Source organism: Microcaecilia unicolor, chromosome 8 (assembly GCF_901765095.1).
Source record: "Microcaecilia unicolor chromosome 8, aMicUni1.1, whole genome shotgun sequence".
In the NCBI taxonomy this organism is placed as follows: Eukaryota; Metazoa; Chordata; class Amphibia; order Gymnophiona; family Siphonopidae; genus Microcaecilia; species Microcaecilia unicolor.
In genome coordinates, this window is record NC_044038.1 from 197,866,165 (window position 1) to 197,893,094 (window position 26,930).

Sequence of the window (26,930 nt, forward strand, 5' to 3'; positions counted from 1 at the left end):
CCAACCAAATCATCTTGATTGAAACAGACAATCAGGTTGCAATGTACTATGTCAACAAACAGAGGGGTACTGGATCTTGCCCACTGTGTCAGGAAGTCGTCCAGATGTAGCTTTTGGGCGCGCCGCACCGTCAAGGCATGTTTCTCCAAGCCACTTATCTGGCAGGCGTAAACAACAGTCTGACCAACAGACTGAGCAGGATAATGCAACTTCATGAGTGGTCTGCAATTTGGCATAGCCCACAAGAACTTCCGAGCTTGGGGCAACCCTTCGGTGGAACTTTGCCACTCAGCTCAACCACAAGGTTCTTCATTTCTGTTCCAGGCTTCAGGCCCACAATAGATTAGTGTCAGATGCCTTCCTTCTCAGTTGGAGAACAGGTCTTCTGTATGTGTATCCTTTTATACATCTAGTGGGAAAGACTTTGTTGAAACTCAAGCAAGACCACAGAACCATGATTCTGATTGCGCTGTACTTGTCACAGCAGATTTGGTTCCCTCTGCTCCTGGAGTTATCCTTTGAAGAACCGTGGAGATTGGAGTGTTTTCCGACCCTCATCACGCAGAATGAGGGGTCCTTTCTACATCCCAACCTCCAGCCTCTGGTTGTCACAGCTGGGATGTTGAGAGCCTAGAATTCGCTTACTTGGGTCTTTCGGAGGGTGTCTCTTGGGTCTTGCTGGCTTCCAGGAAAGACTCCACTAAGAAGTGCTATTCTTTCAAATGGAGGAGGTTTGCTGTCTGGTGTGAGAGCAAGGCCCTAGATCCCCTTCCCTGCCCTACATAGACCCTGCTTGAATACCTTCTACACATATCAAAGTCTGGTCTCAAGACCAACTCCATAATGGTTCACCTTAGTGCAATTAGTGCTTATCATCAGCATGTAGAAGGTAAGCCCATCTCTGGACAGCCTCTTGTTCACTTCATGAGAGGTTTACTTTTGTCAAAGTCCCCTGTCAAACCTCCACCAGTGTCATGGGATCTCAATGTCATTCTCAACCAGCTGATGAAAGCTCTTTTTGAGCCACTGAATTCCTGCCATCTGAAGTATTTGACCTGGAAGGTCATTTTCTAGGTGGCCATTACTTCAGCTCATAGGGTCGATCAGCTTCAGGCCTTAGTAGTGGATACACCCTAAGTTCCTGCCAAAGGTGGTGTCAGAGTTCTATCTGAACCAGTCAATTGTCTTGCCGTTTTTTTCCCGTCCTCATGCCCAACTTGGCAAAAGCAGCTTGCACACCTTGGACTGCAAGACAGCATTGGCCTTTTATGTGGAGCGGACGAAGCCCTTTAGACAGTCCGCCCAGTTGTTTGTAGCTTTTGATCCCAACAGGAGGGGAGTCGCCATCGGAAAACGTACAATTTCCAATTGGCTAGCAGATTGCATACCCTTCACTTATGCCCAAGCTGGGCTGGCTCTGGAGGGCCATGTCACGGCTCATAATGTCAGAGCCATGGCTGCGTCGGTGACTCATTTAAAGTCAACCTCCATTGAAGAGATTTGCAAAGCTGCAACTTGGTCTTCAGTCCACACATTCACTTCACATTACTGTCTTGAGCAGAATATCCAACGTGACAGTCGGTTTGGGCAGTCGGTGCTGCAGAATCTGTTTGGGGTTTAGAATCCAACTCCACCCACCTAGGCTGCACTTTCAGCTAGCTGTATATAGTTTCAGGTTAATCTATGTTTTGTCCTCGCTGCTGCGAGGCCCAGTTGACCAATGTTTACTGTTTTGCTTGAGCCTGGATGCTACCGATACCCCAGTTGTGAGAACAACTCAGCCTGCTTGTCCTCGGAGAAAGCGAAGTTACTTACCTGTAGCAGGTATTCTCCGTGGACAGCAGGCTGATTATTCTCACAATCCCACCCACCTCCCCTTGGAGTTGTTTATACTTCTAGACTTAACTGAGGTATGCGCTCGCGCGGAGGGCAGGAAATCAGTCTGCGCATGTGCTGTGCATGCTGCACGCACGCCAGAAGGCTCTGGCAAAGTTTTTCTTTTTGTTATTGCAAATGTCGGTTCTGGGGCCAACGTGGATGTTGACCCAGTTGTGAGAATAATCAGCCTGCTGTCCTCGGAGAATACTTTCTACAGGTAAGTAACTTTGTTTTTCTGTATATGTATTTTTATTATATATTTTATTGATATTATGTATATTTATATTCTGTATAGTGTATGCTTTTGCTTTAGTTTTAGACTCTTGATGAAGGCCTTTTGGTCGAAACACAAATTCATGTAGAGTCTTTCTTTCGACACAATAAAGCATTATACATCACCAGGATTGATTTTTGGGACTCCTCTTTGTCATCTTTGCTGTTGTGTTTTTTTGTTTGTGTTTTGCAAAGGTTATTTCTTCTTTGGTGGTGTTGATCAAAATTCTTAGCAAACCACCATGCTAAGTTAAAGCTGCTTATTACATCATCCTCTCAGTAAATCACAAATTGATAGAGATTGAGAACGAGTGTGTTAGTTTTCCAGATTAACTTGCATTCATTCTGTATATAATATGTGCTTGAGGAAGTTCCACCAGGTAAAATGTTTTATTAACTGAAGTTCAGAATTGGAATAGGAGCCTTGCCTACTCTATAGTAAAAAGCTGAGCTTGTTAGTAATTGTGAACACCATGCCTACATATGAGTGAACATCCTGTTTCCAAATTTTGAAGTTAAACTAATTTTAAAGAAAAATTCACAGCCTGGACTTTTCCTTTTTGTTCTTAAACTAGCTGTTCATATGTTCTTTTCATTGGGAAGCTGCTCTTATCTGTACCCTATATTGGAAAGCACCTAACGTCATACCATAATAGTCTTTCTGACTTGGTGCATCATGCTTCCCTTTGGACTTAAGTCCTACTAAAAAGCCTATCTTGTTCAGTACCCTTTTAAACCTAGACCTTAGCTGTTTTAAATAATATTTTGTATAGTAAATCTCTTGATGTCTCTTGTTTTCTTTTGACTATTGTAAGCTCCATACAGAAGAAATTCTCTCATGTATATGTACAGTGCTCCCTATGTGCAGTAGTTAGTGCCTTGTACATACCCTGTTTCCCCGAAAATAAGACCTAGTAGAGGTTTTCCTGACTTGGTAGATATAAGGCCTCCCCCGAAAGTAAGACCTAGCAAATTTTTGTTTGAAAGCAGAGCCGCCGAGAGCCAGACAAGGCCGCCCCCAGGCCGCCCCCCCACCCGAGGTCGCCGGGCCCCCCTCCACCCAACCCTCCGTTGCTCCCAGAACTAACCTTAAATGCCTCCTTTCACCTTCGCAGCAAGCAGCAGCAGGGCAGACCTCTCCTTCCTTCCGTGCCCCGCCCTCGCGGACGTAACGTCAGGCGAGGGTGGGACACGGAAGGAAGGAGTGGCCTGCCCTGCTGCTGCTTGCTGCGAAGGTGAAAGGAGTCATTTAAGGTTAGTTCCGGGAGGGCAGGCGGGCCAACCCCGATCCAACCCCGATGTTTGCCCGAAAAATAAGACAGCCCCTGAAAATAAGACCTAGCGCATTTTTGGGGGCAAAAATTAATATAAGACAGTGTCTTATTTTCATGGAAACACGGTATGTTAAATTGATTGCTTCATTTGACTTGCTACTACTTTTGATTCTGGAAATATTAATAACAATGTAAATATGTTCTGGGTTTGAGCCAAACACACAAAACAGAGAAAGCCTTTGTTCACCAAGCTCTTTCTGCATAGTTTCAGAGCTAGCACACTCTGTACTATGGTGTAGATCTTGCAAGAAGGCTAGAGCCTGTAAAATAGTACTCTGCTTAGTAATTTATCCTTCCAGTTGATGTTTGACATTTCAGTTGTAGCTTTGTATAGTTTATGGAAAGAAAGTTTGAGTAGTAATGTTCAGAGTACAGAAACTGGTTCTCCGAGGACAAGCAGGCTGCTTGTTCTCACAGATGGGTGACGTCCACGGCAGCCCCTCCAATCGGAATCTTCACTAGCAAAGTCCTTTGCTAGTCCTCGCGCGCCTGCGCGCACCGCGCATGCGCGGCCGTCTTCCCGCCCGAAACCGGCTCGAGCCGGCCAGTCTTCTTTTGTCCGCACTCGGTACGGTCGTGTTTTCGCCGTGTCGAGCCACGGAAAGTCGACCTCGCGCGTCCTTTTTTCGTTGACGTGTGTTTTCTTCGGAAAATCTTTAGAAAATTGTTGGGAAGTGCTCCGGAAGCCCCCCGGGCTTCGTTTGTCCCTTCCCGTATTTTTCAGTCTTTGCCCCGGTAAGTTTTCTTTCGTCGTCGGGGTAGGCCTCTTTTCGGCCTCGGTCGAGATTTTCTCCCTAAAACTTTTTGGTGCTCAAATTCGCCATTTCGGATTTTAATTTCGCCGGCGTGATTTTTCTGCCCATGACATCGAAGCCTTCCAGCGGCTTCAAGAAGTGCACCCAGTGCGCCCGGGTAATCTCGCTCACTGATAGGCACTCGTCGTGTCTTCAGTGTCTGGGGGCCGAGCACCGTCCTCAGAACTGTAGTCTGTGTTCCCTGTTACAAAGGCGGACTCAGGTAGCGAGATTGGCCCAGTGGAACGTTTTGTTCTCGGGCTCTTCGTCGGCATCGACACCAAGGTCATCGAGTGCATCGACGTCGTCAGCGTCCAGACCTTCATCCTCGGCCGCCAGTGCATCGAGGCATCGGCCCTCTGCATCGGCGCCGAGACATCGGATAGCTGCATCGACGTCGGTGGTACCGGGACCTCGTCTGCTGATGTCGTCGGACGGTGGTGCATCGTCAGGAGTGCAGGTGAGGGCTGTCCATTCTCCTGCTGGTGGCGGTGAGCCTTCGGGTGGGTCTCCCCCTATCCTGAGGGCTCCTGCGGTACAGCCCCCCCCCCCCCCCCCGAGATCGACCTCCTTCGACCTCGGCCCCGAGGAAGCGACGGCTGGATTCTACGTCCTCCTCGTCGGTGCCGGGGAGCTCCGGTGACATGCTTCGGAAGAAGTCGAGGAAGCATCGACACCGGTCTCCTCCCCACGTCGGCACCGAAAGCTCTGGGTCGCCGAGGGAGTCGGCACCCAGCAGGCATCGGCACCGAGAGGACTGCTCACCCTCTGTTCAGGAGGTGTCGATGCGCTCCACTCTGGACAGCCCGGAACAGCCTCCACGCCCGGAACAAGTTCTGACGTCGACGCCTGCATCGACCTCCATGCCTTTCTCTGCAGCCGCTCTGAACGAGAGCCTCTGGGCCGTTCTCCCAGAGATTCTGAGGGAGCTGTTGCGCCCTACCCCTCCGGTACCGGCGGTGCTTGCGCCTCCGGTACCGTCGAGCGTGGCGCCGGCTGGCCCATCGCCCGGGGTAAGGTCCCCGACGTCGGTACCGCGTGCGGTGCCGACTGCGGCCACCTCCCAGGAGGGCTCCCCGACTACGTCGGCGGAGGGAGCTTCGCCGATGCGGGCGAGGGAGTCTACCTCTCGACGCCCCCATCGTGGACGTGGCTCCACTGAGTCGAGCCGGGCGAGGTTGCAGACATAGGTTCGTGAACTTGTGTCTGACACCGAAGGTGAGGCCTCGTGGGAAGAAGAGGAAGACCCCAGATATTTCTCTGACGAGGAGTCTGAGGGTCTTCCTTCTGATCCCACTCCCTCCCCTGAAAGACAGCTTTCTCCTCCTGAGAGTCTGTCTTTCGCTTCCTTTGTCCGGGAGATGTCTACGGCCATCCCCTTCCCGGTGGTTGTGGAGGACGAGCCCAGGGCTGAAATGTTTGAGCTCCTGGACTATCCTTCTCCACCTAAGGAAGCGTCCACTGTTCCCTTGCACCATGTCCTGAAAAAGACATTGCTTGCGAACTGGACCAAGCCATTAAGTAATCCCCACATTCCCAAGAAGATCGAGTCCCAGTACCGGATCCATGGGGACCCAGAGCTGATGCGCACCCAGTTGCCTCACGACTCTGGAGTTGTGGATCTGGCCCTAAAGAAGGCTAAGAGTTCTAGGGAGCATGCTTCGGCGCCCCCGGGCAAAGACTCTAGAACCTTAGACTCCTTTGGGAGGAAGGCCTACCATTCCTCTATGCTCGTGGCCAAAATCCAGTCTTACCAGCTCTACACGAGCATACACATGCGGAACAATGTGCGGCAGTTGGCGGGCTTGGTTGATGCACTCCCCCCTGAGCAAGCCAAGCCTTTTCAGGAGGTGGTCAGGCAGCTGAAGGCGTGCAGAAAATTCCTGGCCAGAGGGGTGTATGACACCTTTGATGTTGCGTCCAGGGCCGCTGCTCAAGGTGTGGTGATGCGCAGGCTCTCATGGCTGCGTGCCTCCGACCTGGAGAATAGACTCCAGCAGCGGATTGCGGACTCGCCTTGCCGTGCGGACAATATTTTTGGAGAGAAGGTCGAGCAGGTGGTAGAGCATCTCCACCAGCGGGACACCGCATTCGACAAGTTCTCCCGCCGGCAGCCTTCAGCCTCTACCTCTACAGGTAGAAGATTTTTTGGGGGAAGGAGGACTGTTCCCTACTCTTCTGGCAAGCGTAGGTACAATCCCCCTTCTCGACAGCCTGCGGCCCAGGCTAAGCCCCAGCGCGCTCGCTCTCGTCAGCAGCGTGCGCCTCAGCACGGCCCCGCGGCTCCCCAGCAAAAGCAAGGGGCGAGCTTTTGACTGGCTCCAGCAGAGCATAGCCGACATCCAAGTGTCCGTGCCGGGCGACCTGCCGGTCGGGGGGAGGTTGAAAGCTTTTCACCAAAGGTGGCCTCTCATAACCTCCGATCAGTGGGTTCTGCAAATAGTCCGGCAAGGATACACCCTCAATTTGGCCTCAAAACCTCCAAATTGTCCACCGGGAGCTCAGTCTTACAGCTTCCAGCACAAGCAGGTACTTGCAGAGGAACTCTCCGCCCTTCTCAGCGCCAATGCGGTCGAGCCCGTGCCATCCGGGCAAGAAGGGCTGGGATTCTATTCCAGGTACTTCCTTGTAGAGAAGAAAACAGGGGGGATGCGTCCCATCCTAGACCTAAGGGCCCTGAACAAATATCTCGTAAAAGAAAAGTTCAGGATGCTTTCCCTGGGCACCCTACTTCCCATGATTCAGGAAAACGATTGGCTATGCACTCTGGACTTGAAGGATGCCTACACACACATCCCGATACTGCCAGCTCACAGACAGTATCTGCGATTTCAGCTGGGCACACGTCACTTCCAGTACTGTGTGCTACCCTTTGGGCTCGCCTCTGCGCCCAGGGTGTTCACAAAGTGCTTGGCTGTAGTAGCAGCAGCACTTCGCAGGCTGGGGGTGCACGTCTTCCCATATCTCGACGATTGGCTGGTGAAGAACACGTCCGAGGCAGGAGCCCTGCAGTCCATGCAGATGACTATTCGCCTCCTGGAGCTACTGGGGTTTGTGATAAATTACCCAAAGTCCCATCTTCTCCCAGCACAGAGACTCGAATTCATAGGAGCTCTGCTGGATTCTCGGACGGCTCGCGCCTATCTCCCAGAGACGAGAGCCAACAACTTGTTGTCCCTCGTCTCGCGGGTGCGAACGTCCCAGCAGATCACAGCTCGGCAGATGTTGAGATTGCTGGGCCACATGGCCTCCACAGTTCATGTGACTCCCATGGCCCGCCTTCACATGAGATCTGCTCAATGGACCCTAGCTTCTCAGTGGTTTCAGGCTGCTGGGGATCTAGAAGACGTGATCCACCTGTCCACGAGTTTTCTCGAATCCCTGTATTGGTGGACGATTTGGTCCAATTTGACTCTGGGACGTCCTTTCCAAATTCCTCAGCCACAAAAAGTGCTGACCACGGATGCGTCTCTCCTGGGATGGGGAGCTCATGTTGATGGGCTTCACACCCAAGGAAGCTGGTCCCTCCAGGAACGCGGTCTACAGATCAATCTCCTGGAGTTGCGAGCGATCTGGAACGCTCTGAAGGCTTTCAGAGATCGGCTGTCCCACCAAATTATCCAAATTCAGACAGACAACCAGGTTGCCATGTACTATGTCAACAAGCAGGGGGGCACCGGATCTCGCCCCCTGTGTCAGGAAGCCGTCAGCATGTGGCTCTGGGCTCGCCGTCACGGCATGGGGCTCCAAGCCACATATCTGGCAGGCGTAAACAACAGTCTGGCTGACAGACTGAGCAGGATTATGCAACCTCACGAGTGGTCGCTCTACTCCCGAGTGGTGCGCCAGATCTTCCAAGCGTGGGGCACCCCCTTGGTGGATCTCTTCGCATCTCGAGCCAACCACAAAGTCCCTCAGTTCTGTTCCAGGCTTCAGGCCCCCGGCAGACTGGCATCGGATGCCTTCCTCCTGAATTGGGAGGAGGGCCTACTGTATGCTTATCCTCCCATTCCTCTGGTGGGGAAGACTTTGTTGAAACTCAAGCAAGACCGAGGCACCATGATTCTGATTGCTCCTTTTTGGCCGCGTCAGATCTGGTTCCCTCTTCTTCTGGAGTTATCCTCCGAAGAACCGTGGAGATTGGAGTGTTTTCCAACCCTCATCACGCAGGACGAAGGGGCTCTTCTGCATCCCAGCCTCTGGTCCCTGGCTCTCACGGCCTGGATGTTGAGAGCGTAGACTTTGCCTCTTTGGGTCTGTCAGAGGGTGTCTCCCGTGTCTTGCTTGCTTCCAGGAAAGATTCCACTAAGAGGAGTTACTTCTTTCTATGGAGGAGGTTTGCCGTCTGGTGTGACAGCAAGGCCCTAGATCCTCGCTCTTGTCCTACACAGACCCTGCTTGAATACCTTCTGCGCTTGTCTGAGTCTGGTCTCAAGACCAACTCTGTAAGGGTTCACCTTAGTGCAATCAGTGCATACCATTTACCGTGTGGAAGGTAAGCCGATCTCAGGACAGCCTTTAGTTGTTCGCTTCATGAGAGGTTTGCTTTTGTCAAAGCCCCCTGTCAAGCCTCCTACAGTGTCATGGGATCTCAATGTCGTTCTCACCCAGCTGATGAAACCTCCTTTTGAGCCACTGAATTCCTGCCATCTGAAGTACTTGACCTGGAAGGTCATTTTCTTGGTGGCAGTTACTTCAGCTCGTAGAGTCAGTGAGCTTCAGGCCCTGGTAGCCCAGGCCCCTTACACCAAATTTCATCATAACAGAGTAGTCCTCCGCACTCACCCTAAGTTCTTTGCCAAAGGTCGTGTCGGAGTTCCATCTGAACCAGTCAATTGTCTTGCCAACATTCTTTCCCCGTCCTCATTCCTGCCCTGCTGAACGTCAGCTGCACACATTGGACTGCAAGAGAGCATTGGCCTTCTATTTGGAGCGGACACAGCCCAACAGACAGTCCGCCCAATTGTTTGTTTCTTTTGATCCCAATAGGAGGGGAGTGGCTGTGGGGAAACGCACCATATCCAATTGGCTAGCAGATTGCATTTCCTTCACTTACGCCCAGGCGGGGCTGGCTCTTGAGGGTCATGTCACGGCTCATAATGTTAGAGCCATGGCTGCGTCGGTAGCCCACTTGAAGTCAGCCTCTATTGAAGAAATTTGCAAAGCTGCGACATGGTCATCTGTCCACACATTCACATCTCATTACTGCCTGCAGCAGGATACCCGACGCGACAGTCGGTTCGGGCAGTCAGTTCTTCAGAACCTGTTTGGGCTTTAGGATCCAACTCCACCCCCCGAGGGCCCTGTTTGTTCTGTTCCAGGCTGCACTCTCAGTTAGTTGGTAAATTTTTTAGGTCAATCTCAGTTATGTCCTCGCCGTTGCGAGGCCCAATTGACCATGGTTGTTGTTTTGAGTGAGCCTGGGGGCTAGGGATACCCCATCAGTGAGAACAAGCAGCCGGCTTGTCCTCGGAGAAAGCGAATGCTACATACCTGTAGAAGGTATTCTCCGAGGACAGCAGGCTGATTGTTCTCACAAACCTGCCCGCCTCCCCTTTGGAGTTGTGTCTTCCCTTGTATTGTCTTGCTACATACTGGACTGGCCGGCTCGAGCCGGTTTCGGGCGGGAAGACGGCCGCGCATGCGCGGTGCGCGCGGGCGCGCGAGGACTAGCAAAGGACTTTGCTAGTGAAGATTCCGATTGGAGGGGCTGCCGTGGACGTCACCCATCAGTGAGAACAATCAGCCTGCTGTCCTCGGAGAATACCTTCTACAGGTATGTAGCATTCGCTTTACTGTGCTTAGAATATGATCCTATTGTGCAAGCAGCTGAGGACCCATTGTGACTTCTGCCTGACACTAAGCTGAAGATTTTGATATGTTGTTCACAGTGACTCCCAAGATCCTTTCCATACTGAGTTCCATATTGCATTCACTCCCAGACAAAGGATCCTAGGGTGATTATGGACAACATGATGAAATAGTATACCACTGTGCTGCGGTCAAAAAAAGCAAATAAAATATTAAGAATTATTGGGAAAGACGAGATAAAATAGACTAATGCCTTTGGATCGCTTCATAATGTGACTGTACTTTGAGTACTATGCACAATTCTGGTCACTTCATCCTAAAATAAGGTAAAACAGAACTAAAATAGGTTCAGAGAAGATCAACCAAAATGTTAAAGGGAGATGGAGCAACTCCTCCTAGAGGCAAAACTAAATATGCTAGAGCTCTTCAGTTTGAAGGAAATAAGATAGAGGTCTTGCGTAGTCCTGATTGGGTTTGGACAAGTTATTAGGGAGTGCCTATTTATCCTTTGCAGTAGTACTAGGACTAGAGGATACTCTATGAAACTACAGTAGCAGGTGACATATTTAAAACAAATTGGGGAAAAAAATTTCACTCAGTGCAAGGAGGATGTGGTTGAGATATTTGGCATAGCTGGACTTGAAAGGGGTTTGGTCGAGCAGTTGGAGGAAAATTCCCTAAACCATTAAGCAGTAGTTTTAACAAGCCTGTATTGCTATCTCTGGGTATAAGTAACCAGGAGTGGATCTGCTGCTTGGAATCTGACTGAATGTATTTGACCTGATTAGCCAGTTCTGAACATGATGGACCTTTGCCCTGATTAGGTTCTTTACTTTCTTGTTATCTGTAGGTCCATTTGGTGTTAACCATGGGGTGGAACTTCATGCTGATGTCATTGATTATGCAAAGCAGAAATTAGACTTTTTTATCCGAAGCAGTGAGAGTTTTGACAAGTAAGACAGTTGTGTTCTTTTGTGGTGAAAACATTCTTCATCATGCTGAAGATCTTGCAGCGTTGGCTTCCAGCTGTTTACTGTGTTCAGTGTAAAATCTATATATTAATTTTTAAAGCATTGCACCATACTGGTCCTTGTTATTTAATGGACTTGGGTCAATATTCAACTGGAGTGGTCAGTGTTTTTCTTTTTAAAAGCTGGCTTCTGTGTCTGAATTAAATCCAGATATTCAGCACTGCTGTCTGGAGAGTGGCTGGTGCTGAATATTCAGATTCAACAGTGATTGGCACTGCAGTCCAGATTTGGCAATATTGACACTGCTATCCAGATAGTAAACAATAAATTTAGAACAGCCTTTATGCTGTCTTATCTGCTTAGTGGAGTAAATATCTGTATAAAGTTGACTTTGTATTGTACCCTGGCACTATCCAGATAGTAGAGAGGCAGTTTGTAAGGTTATTCAACACCACTGTCAGTACACACATTTATGTGCCAACAAGTTGCCAGTGCTATTCGCTTCCTTAGCATCCTCACCAGCCCAGCACTTGTGGGTTATGTCTGTCAACCAGTGGATGGAGACACAGAAACAAAATAGTTTTGTGTGAGTTGCCCTCTCAGGGGCACTTCGCAGCCCAAGATATTCTGTATTTTTCTATTTCCAGCAGATGGTCGTGGACAGATCATGCAGCTCCTGAACTGTTTTGATCTTAGGGACTGAGATCCAAACAATCTACAGGAAACCAAAGAAGAAATTTACTCTGGAGCTGGGGATAACTCAGAGGTCTCTGGGTTTCCTCCTCCTCCCCCTCCTAAACTTTTTGTCTGTCTAAGGCATCTCCTGACCCAGTTGGTTAACTGTATGTTGATAGAGCAGAGGCGTCCCTTCTTAGGGATTGTTCTTCAAAAACTAAAGGAGAGGAAAGAAAAGAACTTTTCTCTGGAGCTGGGAATAACTCTGAGATCTCTGTGTGGCTCACCTTCACCCCCAGTGCTTCTTCTCTTGCATGTAAGCTTGTAATATATGGACAGTGAGGTTTTTTTCTGCAGCTCTCAGGATGGATGGTATGGCTACTCCCAGGAGAGCTTAAGGTTTTGGCTATAAACCCTTGCTGGCGGGATATCTCCTAAATATGTGCTGTTCAGGAGCAGCTGTTTAGTTCCACCTAGTCCCAAGGGCTTGAGTTTGTGAACTGTTTGTATTTGCTAGATGTGGTATCTCCCTCTCTGGTTCTTGATCTGAGGCAGCTGTAGCCTAGAGTATGATTTTGAATTTCTTCTGGACTCTGTATTGGCAGGACAGCTCCTCAGAAGCCTGCTAGGCCAAAGCTCCAGGCTTGATTTAAGCAGAGGCCCACATACCTAATAATCGGCTGCCTTTCACTGTGTTGCTCCAGTGCACCATATGGTGTGTCCAGGACAGTGGCGTAGCCACGGGGGGGGGGGGGGGGGGGGGTGGGGGGGGGGTCCTTGGAGGCCCCACCCCCACCCCTATGGCTCAGGCCCCTGCCAGCAGATGAGATCCACTGCCAAACAGCCGAAGAAGTCAGAGGCCTCCTTTCCAGCTGCCAGTGTCTGTATTTTTCATTCATGCTCAGTTCATGCACAAACCCATACTTCAAATAGTTTCTAATTTGAATGCTGGTGAATGGGCAACTTGCTAGTTGCAAGGCGCAGCCTGTTATTCTGTGCTGGCGTTCTTTTTTAACCATAGGTGAAGATTTGGAGCACAAATTGTCAGACATCTTGGGCTGGAAGAATTTCATTCACACTGCTCATAGAAAACTAAGCACTTTGTGTATGGCTGGCAATTGCTTGGGAGCGAAGGCTTTCTTTTTTAAGGTCCCTAATTTGCCCAGTAAGTTTAAGGTTTCATTTCATTTGCCAGCTCAGTAGTTGGTTACATAGAGGGTTGTTCTCAGTGTTTTAGTTTACAGTTCAGCTTCTGCTTGGCACTGTTCTCAGGGACTATAGTTGAATTTAAAGAGTGGAATAAGGGTGAGCACGTAATGCTCGTAAGATGTGGTTTTTCTCTATCCTTTGTGAGAGAAGATTTTTGTAACCTTGGATGTTGAGGGGCTGAATAGCTGGTCTAAGTGGGTGTCTGTCTTTCATCCTAGTCCTGAAGGGATTCTGGATTTCAGGTGCAAACTTTTAATGGTGGAGGCAGCATTGGCTGACGAAAGGCTAGGGGTAATGCTGTTCAGGTTAGAGAATGGCACAGGGACAAAGTTTGTCCCTGCCCCGTCCCCGTGGGTTCTGTCTCCGCCCCCGCCCCGTCCCCATGGGCTCTGTCCTCATCTGCAGAAGCCTTGAACACTTATGATTTTATATTTAAATCTTTTTATTAAAGTATAAAAAGGAACAATATACTGTGCAACTGTTGTGTATAAATTACAAATAGAGAACAGTAATAACTATAAGCAGCTATAATAACCCTCCTTCCCACCACCACTCTCTACCCTTCCAACCCCAACAATAGGTGATTTCTACTACACCAAGGAATCCTAATTCATACTGTTAAAATATCCAGGGGTATAAAATACAACCCGTTCTATATGCCCTATAGGGGAAAAATATGCCCTATAAAGCACTGTTATGGTTTTTTTTTATGGTGGATAAATAAGAAGTCATCAACAATCTCGGGATTCAATTTAGCTTTCCTGTCTTCCACAGTCCTTCCTGGAATAGAAGTTGTCTTCTTAGAAGATGAGCTGGTAGCAGGATGTACAGGATCCCCCATGCAAATTTTGCTAGTTATGGCCAGTATGTTTGCTTGTTTTTCCAAAAAATCAAAATATCTTTGTAGGTATCACTTAAACATAAATAACAGTCCATTTCATTAACAAGCTTCAAAGTAGAAAATGACATGGGGACAAAGTTTGTCCCCGTCCCTGTGGGATCTGTCCCTGCCCCCACTCTGCGAGCTCTGTCCCCGTCCCCATTCCTGCGATTACTGCTGTTCCCCGTCCCCGTGTCATTCTCTAGTTCAGGTATCACTTAAGCTGTGGAGAGTGAGTTTCCACCAACTTCTCTGGTTGATGGGATCCCTCAAGGTAAACGTTAGCTGCATTGTTCATGTTCTGTATTATTTGCTCCCCTTCCCTCAACTTTTCTGATTGATTGTGGTTACTAGTTTGACAAGTGTACATGAAATATGATATCTTGTGGAGAAGTGAATCTATTAAGACCATTGCTTCGTCAGTGGCCTTAAGGGGGTGACTCACACAAAACTATTTTTTATCTATCTCTATCTGCTGGTTGATGGATATGTCCCACCAGACTAGCTCAGAACTTATGGGTTTAAAGAACAGAAAATTAGCAGGTAAAATCTAATTCCTTCATACTAAGTGCTGTGCTTCATATTGGTAGGACAGGGTGATTGCCTCTGTCTCTACTGAATTTATGGTGTTTTCTAGTCTAGTGGCTGACGTGAGCTCATATAATGACAGGATCCTTTGCATTTCCTCTTTCCACCAGGTTTGAATTCTGTGAACCTTCTTTTGTGGTTGGCAATTGTCTGGATATCTCTCTGGACTCCACCCCATATGATCGTGTGTACTGTGGTGCAGGAGTCCAAAAGGAACATGAAGACTACATGAAAAGTCTCCTAAAAGTAGGCGGCATTCTAGTTATGCCCCTGGAAGAGAAGGTAAGTTTCCATATCTGCCCTTCAGCACTCGCCAGCAGCTTGTCAGTGTGTGCTTTTACGAGAACTCTTTGTCTTGCACTCTTTGTGTGTCCAGGGCATTGTAAATCCAAAGCTAATGACTGGACTGCATTACTGAAAACTTTTGAGAGTTTGATAGAAAATCATGATATTCAGTTATCTGCTTTTTTAATAACACCAAACATCCTATTAAAAACAATCTCCCTTACAGCATTGATGTAGATTTTCTTTCTTTGTTGTCATACTTCATGCTGTACTAATGGGTAAAAAAGCTCCTCTGAAAATGGCTTTGTGCCATATAATGCTGACCTTTGGGCATGATTTTCCAGCCCCCATGACCTTAATATCTTATCAGTTTGTTGTGAATCAAGACGTACTGATGTCAGTTTCCCTCTGGGATTGCTAGGACTGCTGCTACAACTGTTAGTTCTTTAGATACTGTTTGGGAAAAAGGTTAAGATGTAGACAAATATATTTAATGACCCTTCATTTCAAGTATAATATTGAGATTTAAGAACTGACTGCATTGGTTTTCTGTTTTGATAAAGGGCAGTACATAGCTGCGTTGCTGTTGCAGCATTTTACATGGGCTGAACATGACTTTCTTTATTTTGGGGGGGTGGGGAAGCTGACCAAGATAACCCGCACTGGGACTTCTTCCTGGGAGACCAAGAAGATCTTGGCTGTCTCTTTTGCTCCCTTGATACAGCCCAGCAAGACTGATTCAGGAAAGTCCAAGACTGTTCACTTGCGTGAGTAGAAACACATTTATTTCCCATGAGTTGTTGTCTGGTAATAGAGGAAGGCAAATATTTTAGTTGAATTGGTCTTCTGTTTTGTGTGTGATGGCAAAAGAATATATTAGTTTTCATCAGATAAATTATCTCTTTATTTCTGTGTTTATGTGTAGTGTGGAAGCTGTGTTAAATCCACTTAAATGCACACAAATGAAAATCTCCCAAAATAAATATAAGGTGATAGTTCCAAAAATTAATCAGGAATTGTATTAAGTATTATTCCTTTTTATTGGGTCAAAACAAAATGTCTTGCCACTTACTACTTCTGTACTGTAACCTCCATAACGTGGTTCACAATCCTATAAAAACAGCTGAAAGCCAAAGATGAAACTGCATGTATCTAAAGTAAATCACAGAATACATTACCATGCTGGCAGAAAAGGTAAACAAGGAAAGATGATATGACATAGAAACTACAATTTTATGCCTGGTAGTGAGTCAAAATAGCCAAGTCCTTGGTTTTTTTTTTGTAAGAAATAAAAGGAAAGCAACAGAGTATAAAAATGCAAACCCTTGGTAGTCTTACAGGGGCATAATCGAAAGGGACACCCAAATTTTGCTGAGGACGCCCTTGCAAAACGTCCCGGTGGAGGGGCATGGAAACCCATATTAATCGAAACAAGATGTACGTCCATCTTTCGTTTCGATAATACAGTCGGGGACGCCCAAATCTTGACATTTAGGTCGTCATTAGAGATGGTCGTCCCTAGACTTGGTCGTTTCTGATTTTCGGCGATAATGGAAACCAAGGACGCCCATCTCAGAAACGACCAAATGCAAGCCCTTTGGTCGTGGGAGGAGCCAGCATTCGTAGTGCACTGGTCCTCCTCACATGCCAGGACACCAACCGGGCATCCTAGGGGGCACTGCAGTGGACTTCACAAATTGTTCCCAGGTACATAGCTCCCCTACCTTGTGTGCTGAGCCCCTCAAAACCCACTCCCCACAACTATAAACCACTACCATAGCCCTTGGAGGTGAAGGGGGGCACCTAGATGTGGGTACAGTGGGTTTTGGAAGGCTCACATTTACCACCACAACTGTAACAGGTAGGGGGGGGATGGGCCTGGGTCCACCTGCCTGAAGTGCACTGCACCCACTAAAACTGCTCAAGGGACCTGCATACTGCTGTGATGGACCTGAGTATGACATTTGAGGCTGGCATAGAGGCTGGTACAAAATATTTTTAAAGATGTTTTTTGAGGGTGGGAGGGGGGTTAGTGACCACTGGGGGAGTAAGGGGAAGTGATTCCCAATTCTCCCCGGTGGTCATCTGGTCAGTTCGAGCACCTTTTTGTGCCTTGATCGTAAGAAAAACAGGACCAGGTAAAGTCATCCAAGTGCTCATCAGGGACGCCCTTTTTTTTTTCTATTATGGGTCGAGGACGCCCTATTCCCAACCTCTCCACCACCCTACCACCCACAAAAGCTCTTCCCACACAGCCAATACTATTTTTTATTTTTGTTACTTTTGTACCCCGCACTTTCCCACGCATGGCAGACTCAATGCGGCTTTACATGGGGCAATGGAGGGTTAAGTGACTTGCCCAGAGTCACAAGGAGCTGCCTGTGCCTGAAGTGGGAATCGAACTCAGTTCCTCAGGACCAAAGTCCACCATCCTAACCAATAGGCCACTCCTCCACTATCAGTAGGGCTCTAAATAAACGGGGAAGAGGGGGACAAAACTATATGAATATTCATCAGATCACCTTTCAAGTATCACATAGATAGGCGTAAAGCATGAATCCATATGATAAGATGGATTCAAGTGTGTATGGTGGTGGTGGTGGTGGAAAAAGAGAATTTCAGAAGAAGCAGGTAAGAATTATAACATTCTTGCCTTGTATTTCACCCTACTACTACTTATCATTTCTATAACGCTACTAGACGTACGCAGCGCTGTACACTTGAACATGAAGAGACAGTCCCTGCTCGACAGAGCTTACAATCTAATTAGGACAGACAAACAGGACAAACAAGAGATAAGGGAATATTAAAGTGAGGATGATAAAATAAGGGTTCTGAACAAGTGAATGAGGGTTAGGAGTTAAAAGCATCATGAAAAAGGTGGGCTTTTAGCTTACATTTGAAGAAGGCCAGAGATGGAGCTTTACGTACCGGCTCAGGAAGTCTATTCCAGGCATATGGTGCAGCAAGATTAAAGGAACGGACCTAATAAAAGAGGAAGACTGGGTTTTCATATTGCAGATGATCAGAACCAGCTCTCCTGAATCTGGCTGCTTCATGCAGACACAGTGGTTATGGCTGGATAGTTTGTGCACAAAGACATAAGCACCAGTTCTGCTAGCTCTCCATCCTCATTTGTATATACCAGGCTTGTCCAAGTTCAGTCCTTGAGGACTGCAAACATTCCAGGTTTCAGGATATCCCTAATGAATATGCATAATGAAATCAAAGGCTAGCCAATTCGCTACTAGTCAATATATAATTAACCTCACAAAAATGACTAATTATAAATACTCAATAATGATAACTGTCTATCTTTAATCATGTCATATCTGAAAATATCTCTCTCTATAAAACGCACCTCCAACGTTCTAATGAAGCCTCACTTTCCCAATGTTCTAAAAGTGAGGCGGCTGAGATCGCTTTTCACCCATGAGTGTCTGCCCCGCCCACGCATCAAACGTGATGACGTCGAGGGCGGAGCAATGACACTCACCGAACGTCTCCAGCACGGACGCAACACATAAAACCGCGAGCCAGGCATGGGGATGAGTGCATGGACGCAACACACAAAACCGTGAGCCACGCATGGGGAGGAGTAGGGAAACATGCAGAGCGTGTTTCCCTACTCCTCCCCCTGCCTGCGACACAGCTGTCAGTGCCCCCTCGGCGCATCAACCAAGCCCCTCCCCCCCCAAACACATAGCTCCCCAGGAAATAGTAGAACCGCGCAACAAGAAAAAAACCTCTGCACCCCGTCCCCCCGCCCACAGGCCCCCTCACCCACCCTCCCGCAGCCGGTCGCTCACCGTTACGCCGCCCACCCTCTCCTCACTGTAAGCTGCCTTTTTTGAAACACCTCGCAATTGTGCACAACACAGCCATAGCGTACCCGCATGTAAAACAAGGGGCAGCAGAGTCCCTACTATTATGAATATGTTAAAATAAGACCCGCCTCCTCAGCAACCAGACAATCTAAAAGCCCGTCGTTGTTGAGGGTGTGCTGTTTCGTAGAAGGACACTTGAACAGTCGTTGGAAAATGCTAAGATAGGACCCGCCTACTAAGAGGAATCAGCCAATCAATATGCTCTGTCCTCCTTCAGGGCGAGCCAGTTTCTTTCAATAAGAAGGACGGGTTCAGCTAAGCTAATAGAAGAGAGCATGGTGCAGTTTGAATGACGGGGAGGAGCAGTCAGAGGACTCCTGAAACTAATCAAAACGGCAAAAAAAAAAAAAAACACCTCTGCAGGGACTTTTGCTAACTGGTGAGGGGAATTTTATTGTTTTCCATTTTTTTCTCTGTAGCTATACATAAACTTTGATCACTTGTGATGCTAATGGCAAAAGAAGGCTGGGAGACAGTTTTGGTCCTGACACACAGTCAGCTGCAGATCTTCTCTTCTTCACACATCCTCTACCCCTAATCGTTTCTTTTTCTGTGCTGCTGGCTGTCAATGGGAGCACTACACCCACATTCTAGAGCCACTTCTGTTCTCTCACTATGCTAAACGGGACTGAGTCACAAACTTTTAACAACTGGATCCTCAGAACAAAGAATTGCCTGAGCTGAAGATGGGAGCACAAGAAAGGTTCTTCTACTCACAACAGACCCAGATGGGCCAGCAGAACTGTTCTCTGAACTTCTCCTACCCGGGACAGACGATGCCAGGTTTTGCAGTATCAAGTTCTGGGAGGTTTCTAAGTCCAGCCTCGAGTAACTGCACATATAGCCTTATACATCGGAAGAAACTTGGAGGGAGGGAAGGGGGATGACCCTGGAACTCAGAGGAATGGAGGGGGGAGGGAGGGGCCCCTGGCACACACTCTGATTCTCACACACACACACACACTCTCTCTCTCTCTCATGGACACACTCACACCCAGTCTCAGTCTCTCTCTGTCACATACAAACACTCGCACATTCACTCTCTCTCATGACCCTGGAACTCTGAGGGATGGAGGGGGGAGGGAGGGGCCCCTGGCACACACTCTGATTCTCACACACACACACACACACACTCTCTCTCTCATGGACACACTCACACCCAGTCTCAGTCTCTCTCTGTCACATACAAACACTCGCACATTCACTCTCTCTCATGACCCTGGAACTCAGAGGGATGGAGGAGGGAGGGAGGGGCCCCTGGCACACACTCTGATTCTCACACACACACACACACTCTCTCTCTCTCTCTCACGGACACACTCGCACCCAGTCTCAGTCTCTCTCTGTCACATACAAACACGCGCACATTCACTCTCTCTCACACAGTCAATCTCACACACACACTCTCAAACATACACACTACGAGGAAAACCTTGCTAGCGCCCGTTTCATTTCTAACAGAAACGGGCCTTTTTTACTAGTGTTTACATAAAACAATGTACTATATTATTTCCATACCCTCCCCTCTGACTTATCTGAAACATAATTGTCCATTTCATTGAATCCGCTGCAAATGCTTCCAGTGAAGACCGACTTAGACGAATGTATCCATCAGTGAAAAACTCTTGACAATAATTCAATTGATATTACTTGTAATACCTTCAACTCATCTATTAGCAGCACCTCTCACTCCAGTACAGCACATACATCATGTGGAACTGCTCACTTCATCAGCAAAAACGCTGATAATCCATATTATGTTTAGTTTTGTGCTCTTTTACTACACCATCACAAGATTCTTGTCCATCATTAGTCTTACAAAGCCATAAATAGTATGTAAGACTGATGATGGACAAGAATCCTGTGATGGTGTGGTAAAGAGCACAGTGCTGAACGTAATACAGATTATCAGCGTTTTTGCTGAAGAAGCGAGCAGTTCCACATAATGTATGTCGTTGTATTGGAGTGAGAGGTGTTGCTAAAAATTGAGTTTAAGGTGTTATAAGTAATACCAATTAAATTATTGTCAAGAGTTTTTCACTGAGGGATACATTTGTCTAAGTCAGTCTTCATTGGAAGCATTTACAGCGGATTCAATGAAATGGAAAATTATGTTTCACAGAAGTCAGTTTTTATTTGTATGTAAGCCAGCACTCATTTGGTAAAAGCATTTTGTACATTTTAAGAGAGTATGGAAATAATATAATACATTGTTTTGTGTAAAAATATTTTCAGATGTTGAGTATGTATAATTAGTCTTTTTTTTTTTTTTGTGAGGTTAATGAATATACACAAGAGAGATCTGCATACAGTGGATGTACTTCACATGCAGATCTTTCGTATGCATATTTATTAGGGTATACTCCAAAAACCTGGTCTGCTTGCAGCCCTCAAGGACTGAACTTGGAAAAGCCTGGTCTTTTATCAAATGTGTAAAATTTTTACATGAAATTCAAATGCATTTGAAAAAGCTGAGGTAAGTGTAATGCAACTATGGTGGTGAGAAACAGCAGTAACAACTTGATCAGAAATGCACTTGGCGCTTCACAAAGTGTTTTACATACATTAGAATAGTGATTTAAAAATTGTGCTTTTTTATGTTGACCATGCGAAACAGTAAGCAGAACAGATTCACAGATGTGTGCCATGTTCGGAATACTTAAACTCCTTATACTTTTTTGAGATGGGATTTGTGGGTGGGATGAATTATTTTTTTTCACATTTTAATTGTTATTTATTTTTCATTATGTGTTTTTGAGTTATAACTAGCCTAGAGATGTAGGTATAGGGAAATAAATCTCATAATGGCTTCTGATGGTTCATTTATTTAATTAGTGTTTTTTAAACTCTTTCTGATTTTCCAGCTCCATCAAATGTCCGTAGCCTGCAGGATCTGGCTCGTATTATTATACGAGGAACTCTTAAAAAAATAATCAATTATGAGGCAGCAATCAAATGTGGAAATGGGCTGAAAAATCCACCTCGATTTAAGCGAAGGCGGATCAGACGGCGCCGCATGGAAACTATAGTCTTCTTAGACAAGGAGGTGTTTGCCAGCCGTATCCCAAATCCATTTGATGATAACAACAACTGTGAGGAGGCAGAAGAGGAGAGAAGAGAGGAAGAAGAAAGGAGTCTTCCTGAACTGAAGCCAGACCCTCCTATAAACTATTTGAGAGAGAAAATCTTGAGTCTACCTCTCCCAGACCCCCTGAAGTATTACCTGCTCTATTACAGGGAGAAGTGAAAGGATAGGCAGGATGTGTTGAAAAATAATGGAGGTAGAGGAGGGCCAAAAATGTTTCTAGTGCTGAACAGTTCTATGCCATTTGCTTGCCTATTCGTATGACCACTCATGGTAGAACACTGGTTAGCTGATGGCTGGCTAGACATGGCTGCCACAGATTTATAAAGATCCTTTCCTTTTTCTCTGGATTTGGTTTCCTGCATCCAACAGCAGGAATTTTATTTTTAGAAAAAAGTTGTTGAAAAACATACATGGATATTAGTTCACTCTATAGATCCAACTGGTGCCACAGCTTACTGAAAGCAAAATATTGAGAAAGCTGCAAAACCTTGAGCCTAATTTAAGCACACTGCAATTTAGGATTTTGAGAGACAGAACCCCAGCTGTACCAAAAGAGGTACACTTTGGTGCTCATTTTCAAAGCACATAGACTTACAAAGTTCTATAGTAACATGTGTAACATTGTAAGTCTTATGTGCTTTGAAAATGAGCCTCTTAATGTGTTACATTTTTTGATGGGCCAGTCTGTCTTTAAGAATTCTTTCTTCCAAAAATCTGCGTTAAAAAAAAAATCCCACAACTTTTGCAAAACATACAAATTTTAGATAGTGCCATCCTCTAGAGGAGGATTAAGATGAGTTTAGTTTCATTGAAGGCTGAATGATAAGCCTTAAAATTTACTCTTTTTTTTTTTTTTTTTTGCTTTCCAAGTTCACATTTTGTTTCAAAAAAGTGAGGTCTACTAAAGTGAGATTTGTGTGTGTGTATGTATATATATATATGTATATATATATAATTATATGCAGAACAGGATATCTAGATAGCTAATATACTGAGGCCAATGGCAGGCTGTTAATGCAATGGAATAAGACTTGTGTGTTTTTGTTTTTTTTTAATTTTGACATGCAGACTGTTGTGGTAGGGATAAACGTAAATAAGAGTCGTAGGTCAATGTGTTTGTAAGAGTCGTTGCTACCTGGACTGCAGGGATCAGTTGTTTTACAAAAGCTGAGGAATAGTCCAAGAATCTTGCTACATTGTTTGATTGCATCGTTTTATTTTTCAGCCCCTGCCTTTAGAAAGAAGACTTCAAGAATCTGAAGATTGTGCAGTCTGTGTTATCATGGGCTTAAATTTTCAAACCTTTATGTTTTGTTTGTCATTGCTAGCTTAAATGATTCCTTTGTATAGTTTTGCTTGCACAGAAAGACTTTTGGCCTGTAATATCACTTGAGCTTTCAGGTTCTGATATTTACCACCAAGTCTTCCTGTGGTGAAAGATGAGAGAGTTTTATATATTTATTTTCAGAATGGGGAAAGGATGTTTTTCCTAATCAAATATTACCACAGCAAATAGAACCAGAAGAGTAAGGATGAAAGTGAGTTTTATATATTTATTTTCAGGATGGGGAAATGATGTTTTTCCTTATCAAATATTACCACAGCAAATAGAACCAAAAGAGTTCTCAGGCTGGGTAGAATGGACACTGCTGGGCAGCTTATCTTGCAAAGCCAGCCCCCGTCTTGTTCTTGTGGCTCGTGGATGCACTGGTGTTGAATTGCTTGATCCAGACCTCTTTTGCATTAGGCTCTTAACATGCAAGATGATTGAACTGAGATATGTAGTTCTTAGTCAGTGCAGTGTTACTTGTACAAATGTATTTATCTCCTTTCCTCACTGCAGGGTTCTTCTGGAAGACTAACCTGAGGTCCTGTTGAATTGATTTTAATGAACAGGTTTATCTAAGTAGCTGTGTGTGTTTTCCTTCAACCAGTGTCAAAATATTGGCTGGGGAAAGTAGTATAATGCATTTTTGTGGTCACACTTGCACATCAGTTCTTCCTAGTCCTTGGTATCATAGGTGTATGCCCTTCTTTTTAACAGCAGCAAGATTGTCATGCCCTCCAGAAAAGTCTGTGGCATTAAATGACCAAAACACCTTTCATTTATACCAGTGGTTCCTATACCTGGTCCTGGAGGCACCATCCAGTTAGGTTTTCAGAATACCCATAATGAATATTCATGAGAGAGATTTGCATGAACTGCCTTCACTGCATGCAAGTCTGTCATGAATATTCATTGTGGATATACTGAAAACCTAACTGGCTGGGATGCCTCCAGGACCAGGTTTGGGAAACACTGATTTATACATTGTCCATCTTTGTGCTCTGTTGAAATCTTTACATTTCTTGTCACTATAATAGCAAAACCTTGGGTGCTCATATTAAGAGTCAGATCAGTGTCTTCATATTACATTACAAGACCCCTTACCATTTGACCAAATGTAGTATTTGACATCCGTTCTTAACTGTTGATCATGGAGAAGGTATGTCAGACAGTTGCCTTCAGCTGCCTTATCCTACAAAAGTTAGTGATAGTGTGATTGCATGTGAAAGGCAGACTTGATATTTTCAGAGCTAACGATGTATACATATGATACATATAATTGGGCTCAGTAGAGATTCTCTTGTGCTTTGAACAATATATTGAAACCCGTTTTACAAAGCTGCAATAGAACCATCAGCTTGATAGGTTCCCAGCTATGACTTTACTTTCTCCCTTAGCTCATAAAGGTGCAAATATAGGGTGGCTAATAAAAGGAAATATAGTATTTATTTTCTTCAATGCCATTTAAAAGTATCAGTTCTTTTCTGTGGTCTTTCCCCTAGGTTGACAAGTTTTGATGTACAAAAGTAAATAGCAATTCCTAATACTCATATAACTGTGAACTTTCTGGTAGCTTAGGGTCTGTATAGTTGCTGTATATATGGTTTCCCTGTATGTATGCATTCACTTTGTGATTTAGTTCTTGTATCTTTGACAGATTTATGTTGTATACTTTTTGTATTGCCTGCCCTTGACTGAAATATAACCAGCTTTTCTTATCATTGCTTGTCTCAATTTTCTGAGTATTCTGCCTTTTGAAAATGTATGGAAAAAATGAAATATGGACAGCAAGACCATAAAATGACAAATATAACATTCATTCTTTTATTGGAGAATTTCATCAGGACATTGTTACTAGATATCTCTTTATGTTGTTACTAGATATCTCTTTATGGTGTTGTATTTACCTATAATATCCTTTAGTCACAAGTGGTCACTCTCTTTGCTTTGACTCTAATTAAAGTTTCCTTTTTAAAATTTCAGGTCCAACGTTGGTGAAGTCTATATCTTAAGCAAATTGTGCTTTGAGGTTACATTTTTTTTTAAAACTGTTTACATAAAACTTAAGTGGTCTTTGTTGAATTGCTTTTTCTAGAGGAAGGAGCAGGGATTCCTAGTGTTTCCATCTGACCACAGCGGCAGGAAGAGGAGTGCCCCAGGGGGGAGGAGATGCTAAGGCTCAGAGAGCTGCAGAATCATGATTCTTAGCAATTGGGAAATGGAGCCAGGGACAATGAAACTGGAGATGGGGCAAAGGGGATGGGATTGAATTAAGGAGGAGAGCTGAATAAAGGAAGGGTAGTGGATCTCGGGGGCAGAGGGTGATAGAAGATGTGAAGGAATAGTGGTATGGTAGAAGAGGGTAGGCCAGAGGGAAAGGAGGCAGATGTTGGAATCAAGAAGGGGGTGCTAGAGAGAGCAATTAAGGGAAGACAAAAAACATGGTTACTGGGTAAAGGCAGTGGGGAAGGGGTCAGGGATGACAGAACTGGGAGTGTGGCTGATACAGCTGGGGAGTGGGAGGGCACAATTGAATCAAGCCATAGTGTAGTTGCATTGAGTTTGTGAAGGGGCAGAGTGCAATGGATCAAAAGCAGGGGGAAGGGAAATTGAATTATAGAAGGGATGTTGGAGGGGTTAACTGGGGAGTGGACAGACAAGGGATCAGTAAAACTGGAGAGGGAGAAAGGGCAGTGGGGAGGGAGAAAGAGAATGGAAGTGGAATGAGGTTTTTGTCTCATTTGTCTGTCTTGTATAGATTGTGAGCTGACTGCCTCATACCTGTTTAGTGGTATAGTGCTGTGTATGTCTAGTAGCACTATAGAAATGATAACGGTTAGTGGTAGTAGGATAACGTGGATATCCAAAAATAGCTGAAGCCAATTTATGTGTAAGTGGTGTTAGAGTCATGGCCTAGAGTTATAGAGGGTTTAATTGATGGAACCAGTCCTGAGGGACTAAATAGGTGAATGTGAAAAATGAAAATCTTGGATATTTGTTTAGCTGTATCATTCAACTTTTTTTAAATAAGTAGGGTTCTAATCTCAGATGTTTATAAAAATGTGGAGAGTTAGGTGGTTCTTGCAGCTGTACTACCACTACTACTACTATTTAGCATTTCTATAGCGCTGCACAAACATAGAAGAAAGACAGTCCCTGCTCAAAGAGCTTACAATCTAATAGACAAAAAATAAATAAAGTAAGCAAATCAAATCAATTAATGTGGACGGGAAGGAAGAGAGGAGGGTAGGTGGAGGCGAGTGGTTACAAGTGGTTACGAGTCAAAAGCAATGTTAAAGAGGTGGGCTTTCAGTCTAGATTTAAAGGTGGCCAAGGATGGGGCAAGACGTATGGGCTCAGGAAGTTTATTCCAGGCGTAGGGTGCAGCGAGACAGAAGGCGCGAAGTCTGGAGTTGGCAGTAGTGGAGAAGGGAACAGATAAGAAGGATTTATCCATGGAGCGGAGTGCACGGGAAGGGGTGTAGGGAAGGACGAGTGTGGAGAGATACTGGGGAGCAGCAGAGTGAATACATTTATAGGTTAGTAGAAGAAGTTTGAACAGGATGCGAAAACGGATAGGGAGCCAGTGAAGGGTCTTGAGGAGAGGGGTAGTATGAGTAAAGCGACCCTGGCGGAAGATGAGAGGGGCAGCAGAGTTTTGAACCGACTGGAGAGGGGTATAGTGCTGTCCAGGTGGTACCACATCTGAATTTACTTGACCAATGTTTCAGCCATCTTGCTGTGGTTTTCTTCAGGGTGATGCTGTGTGGTAGGTGTGTGTGCTGGGTTTGTATTTAGTGGTTTCCAATCTGGGTTGGATGATGTCTGTCAAATCAATTTAAACTCTTCAAGACAGGAAAAATTGGTCTTTGGTGTCAGTGGGCGCCAAATATACCTTGTATGAGTGATTGTCAAACTTTTATTTTGAGA

At 45.7% G+C, this 26,930-nt stretch overlaps 1 protein-coding gene across 3 annotated transcripts in view; it reads left to right on the top strand.

The window, feature by feature from the left end:
- The window catches only part of PCMTD2 (protein-L-isoaspartate (D-aspartate) O-methyltransferase domain containing 2), a 48,609-nt gene extending 26,550 nt beyond the window's left edge, over positions 1–22,059 (top strand). For all 3 annotated transcript variants that reach the window (XM_030213567.1, XM_030213568.1, XM_030213566.1), the window contains exons 4-7: positions 10,941–11,043; positions 14,524–14,695; positions 15,342–15,465; positions 21,450–22,059. In XM_030213567.1, the coding sequence (XP_030069427.1) occupies positions 10,941–11,043; positions 14,524–14,695; positions 15,342–15,465; positions 21,450–21,832 (782 nt within the window). In that variant the 3' untranslated portion in view covers positions 21,833–22,059. The remainder of the gene's footprint in view (positions 1–10,940; positions 11,044–14,523; positions 14,696–15,341; positions 15,466–21,449) is intronic.
- Positions 22,060–26,930: the final 4,871 nt, after the last annotated feature.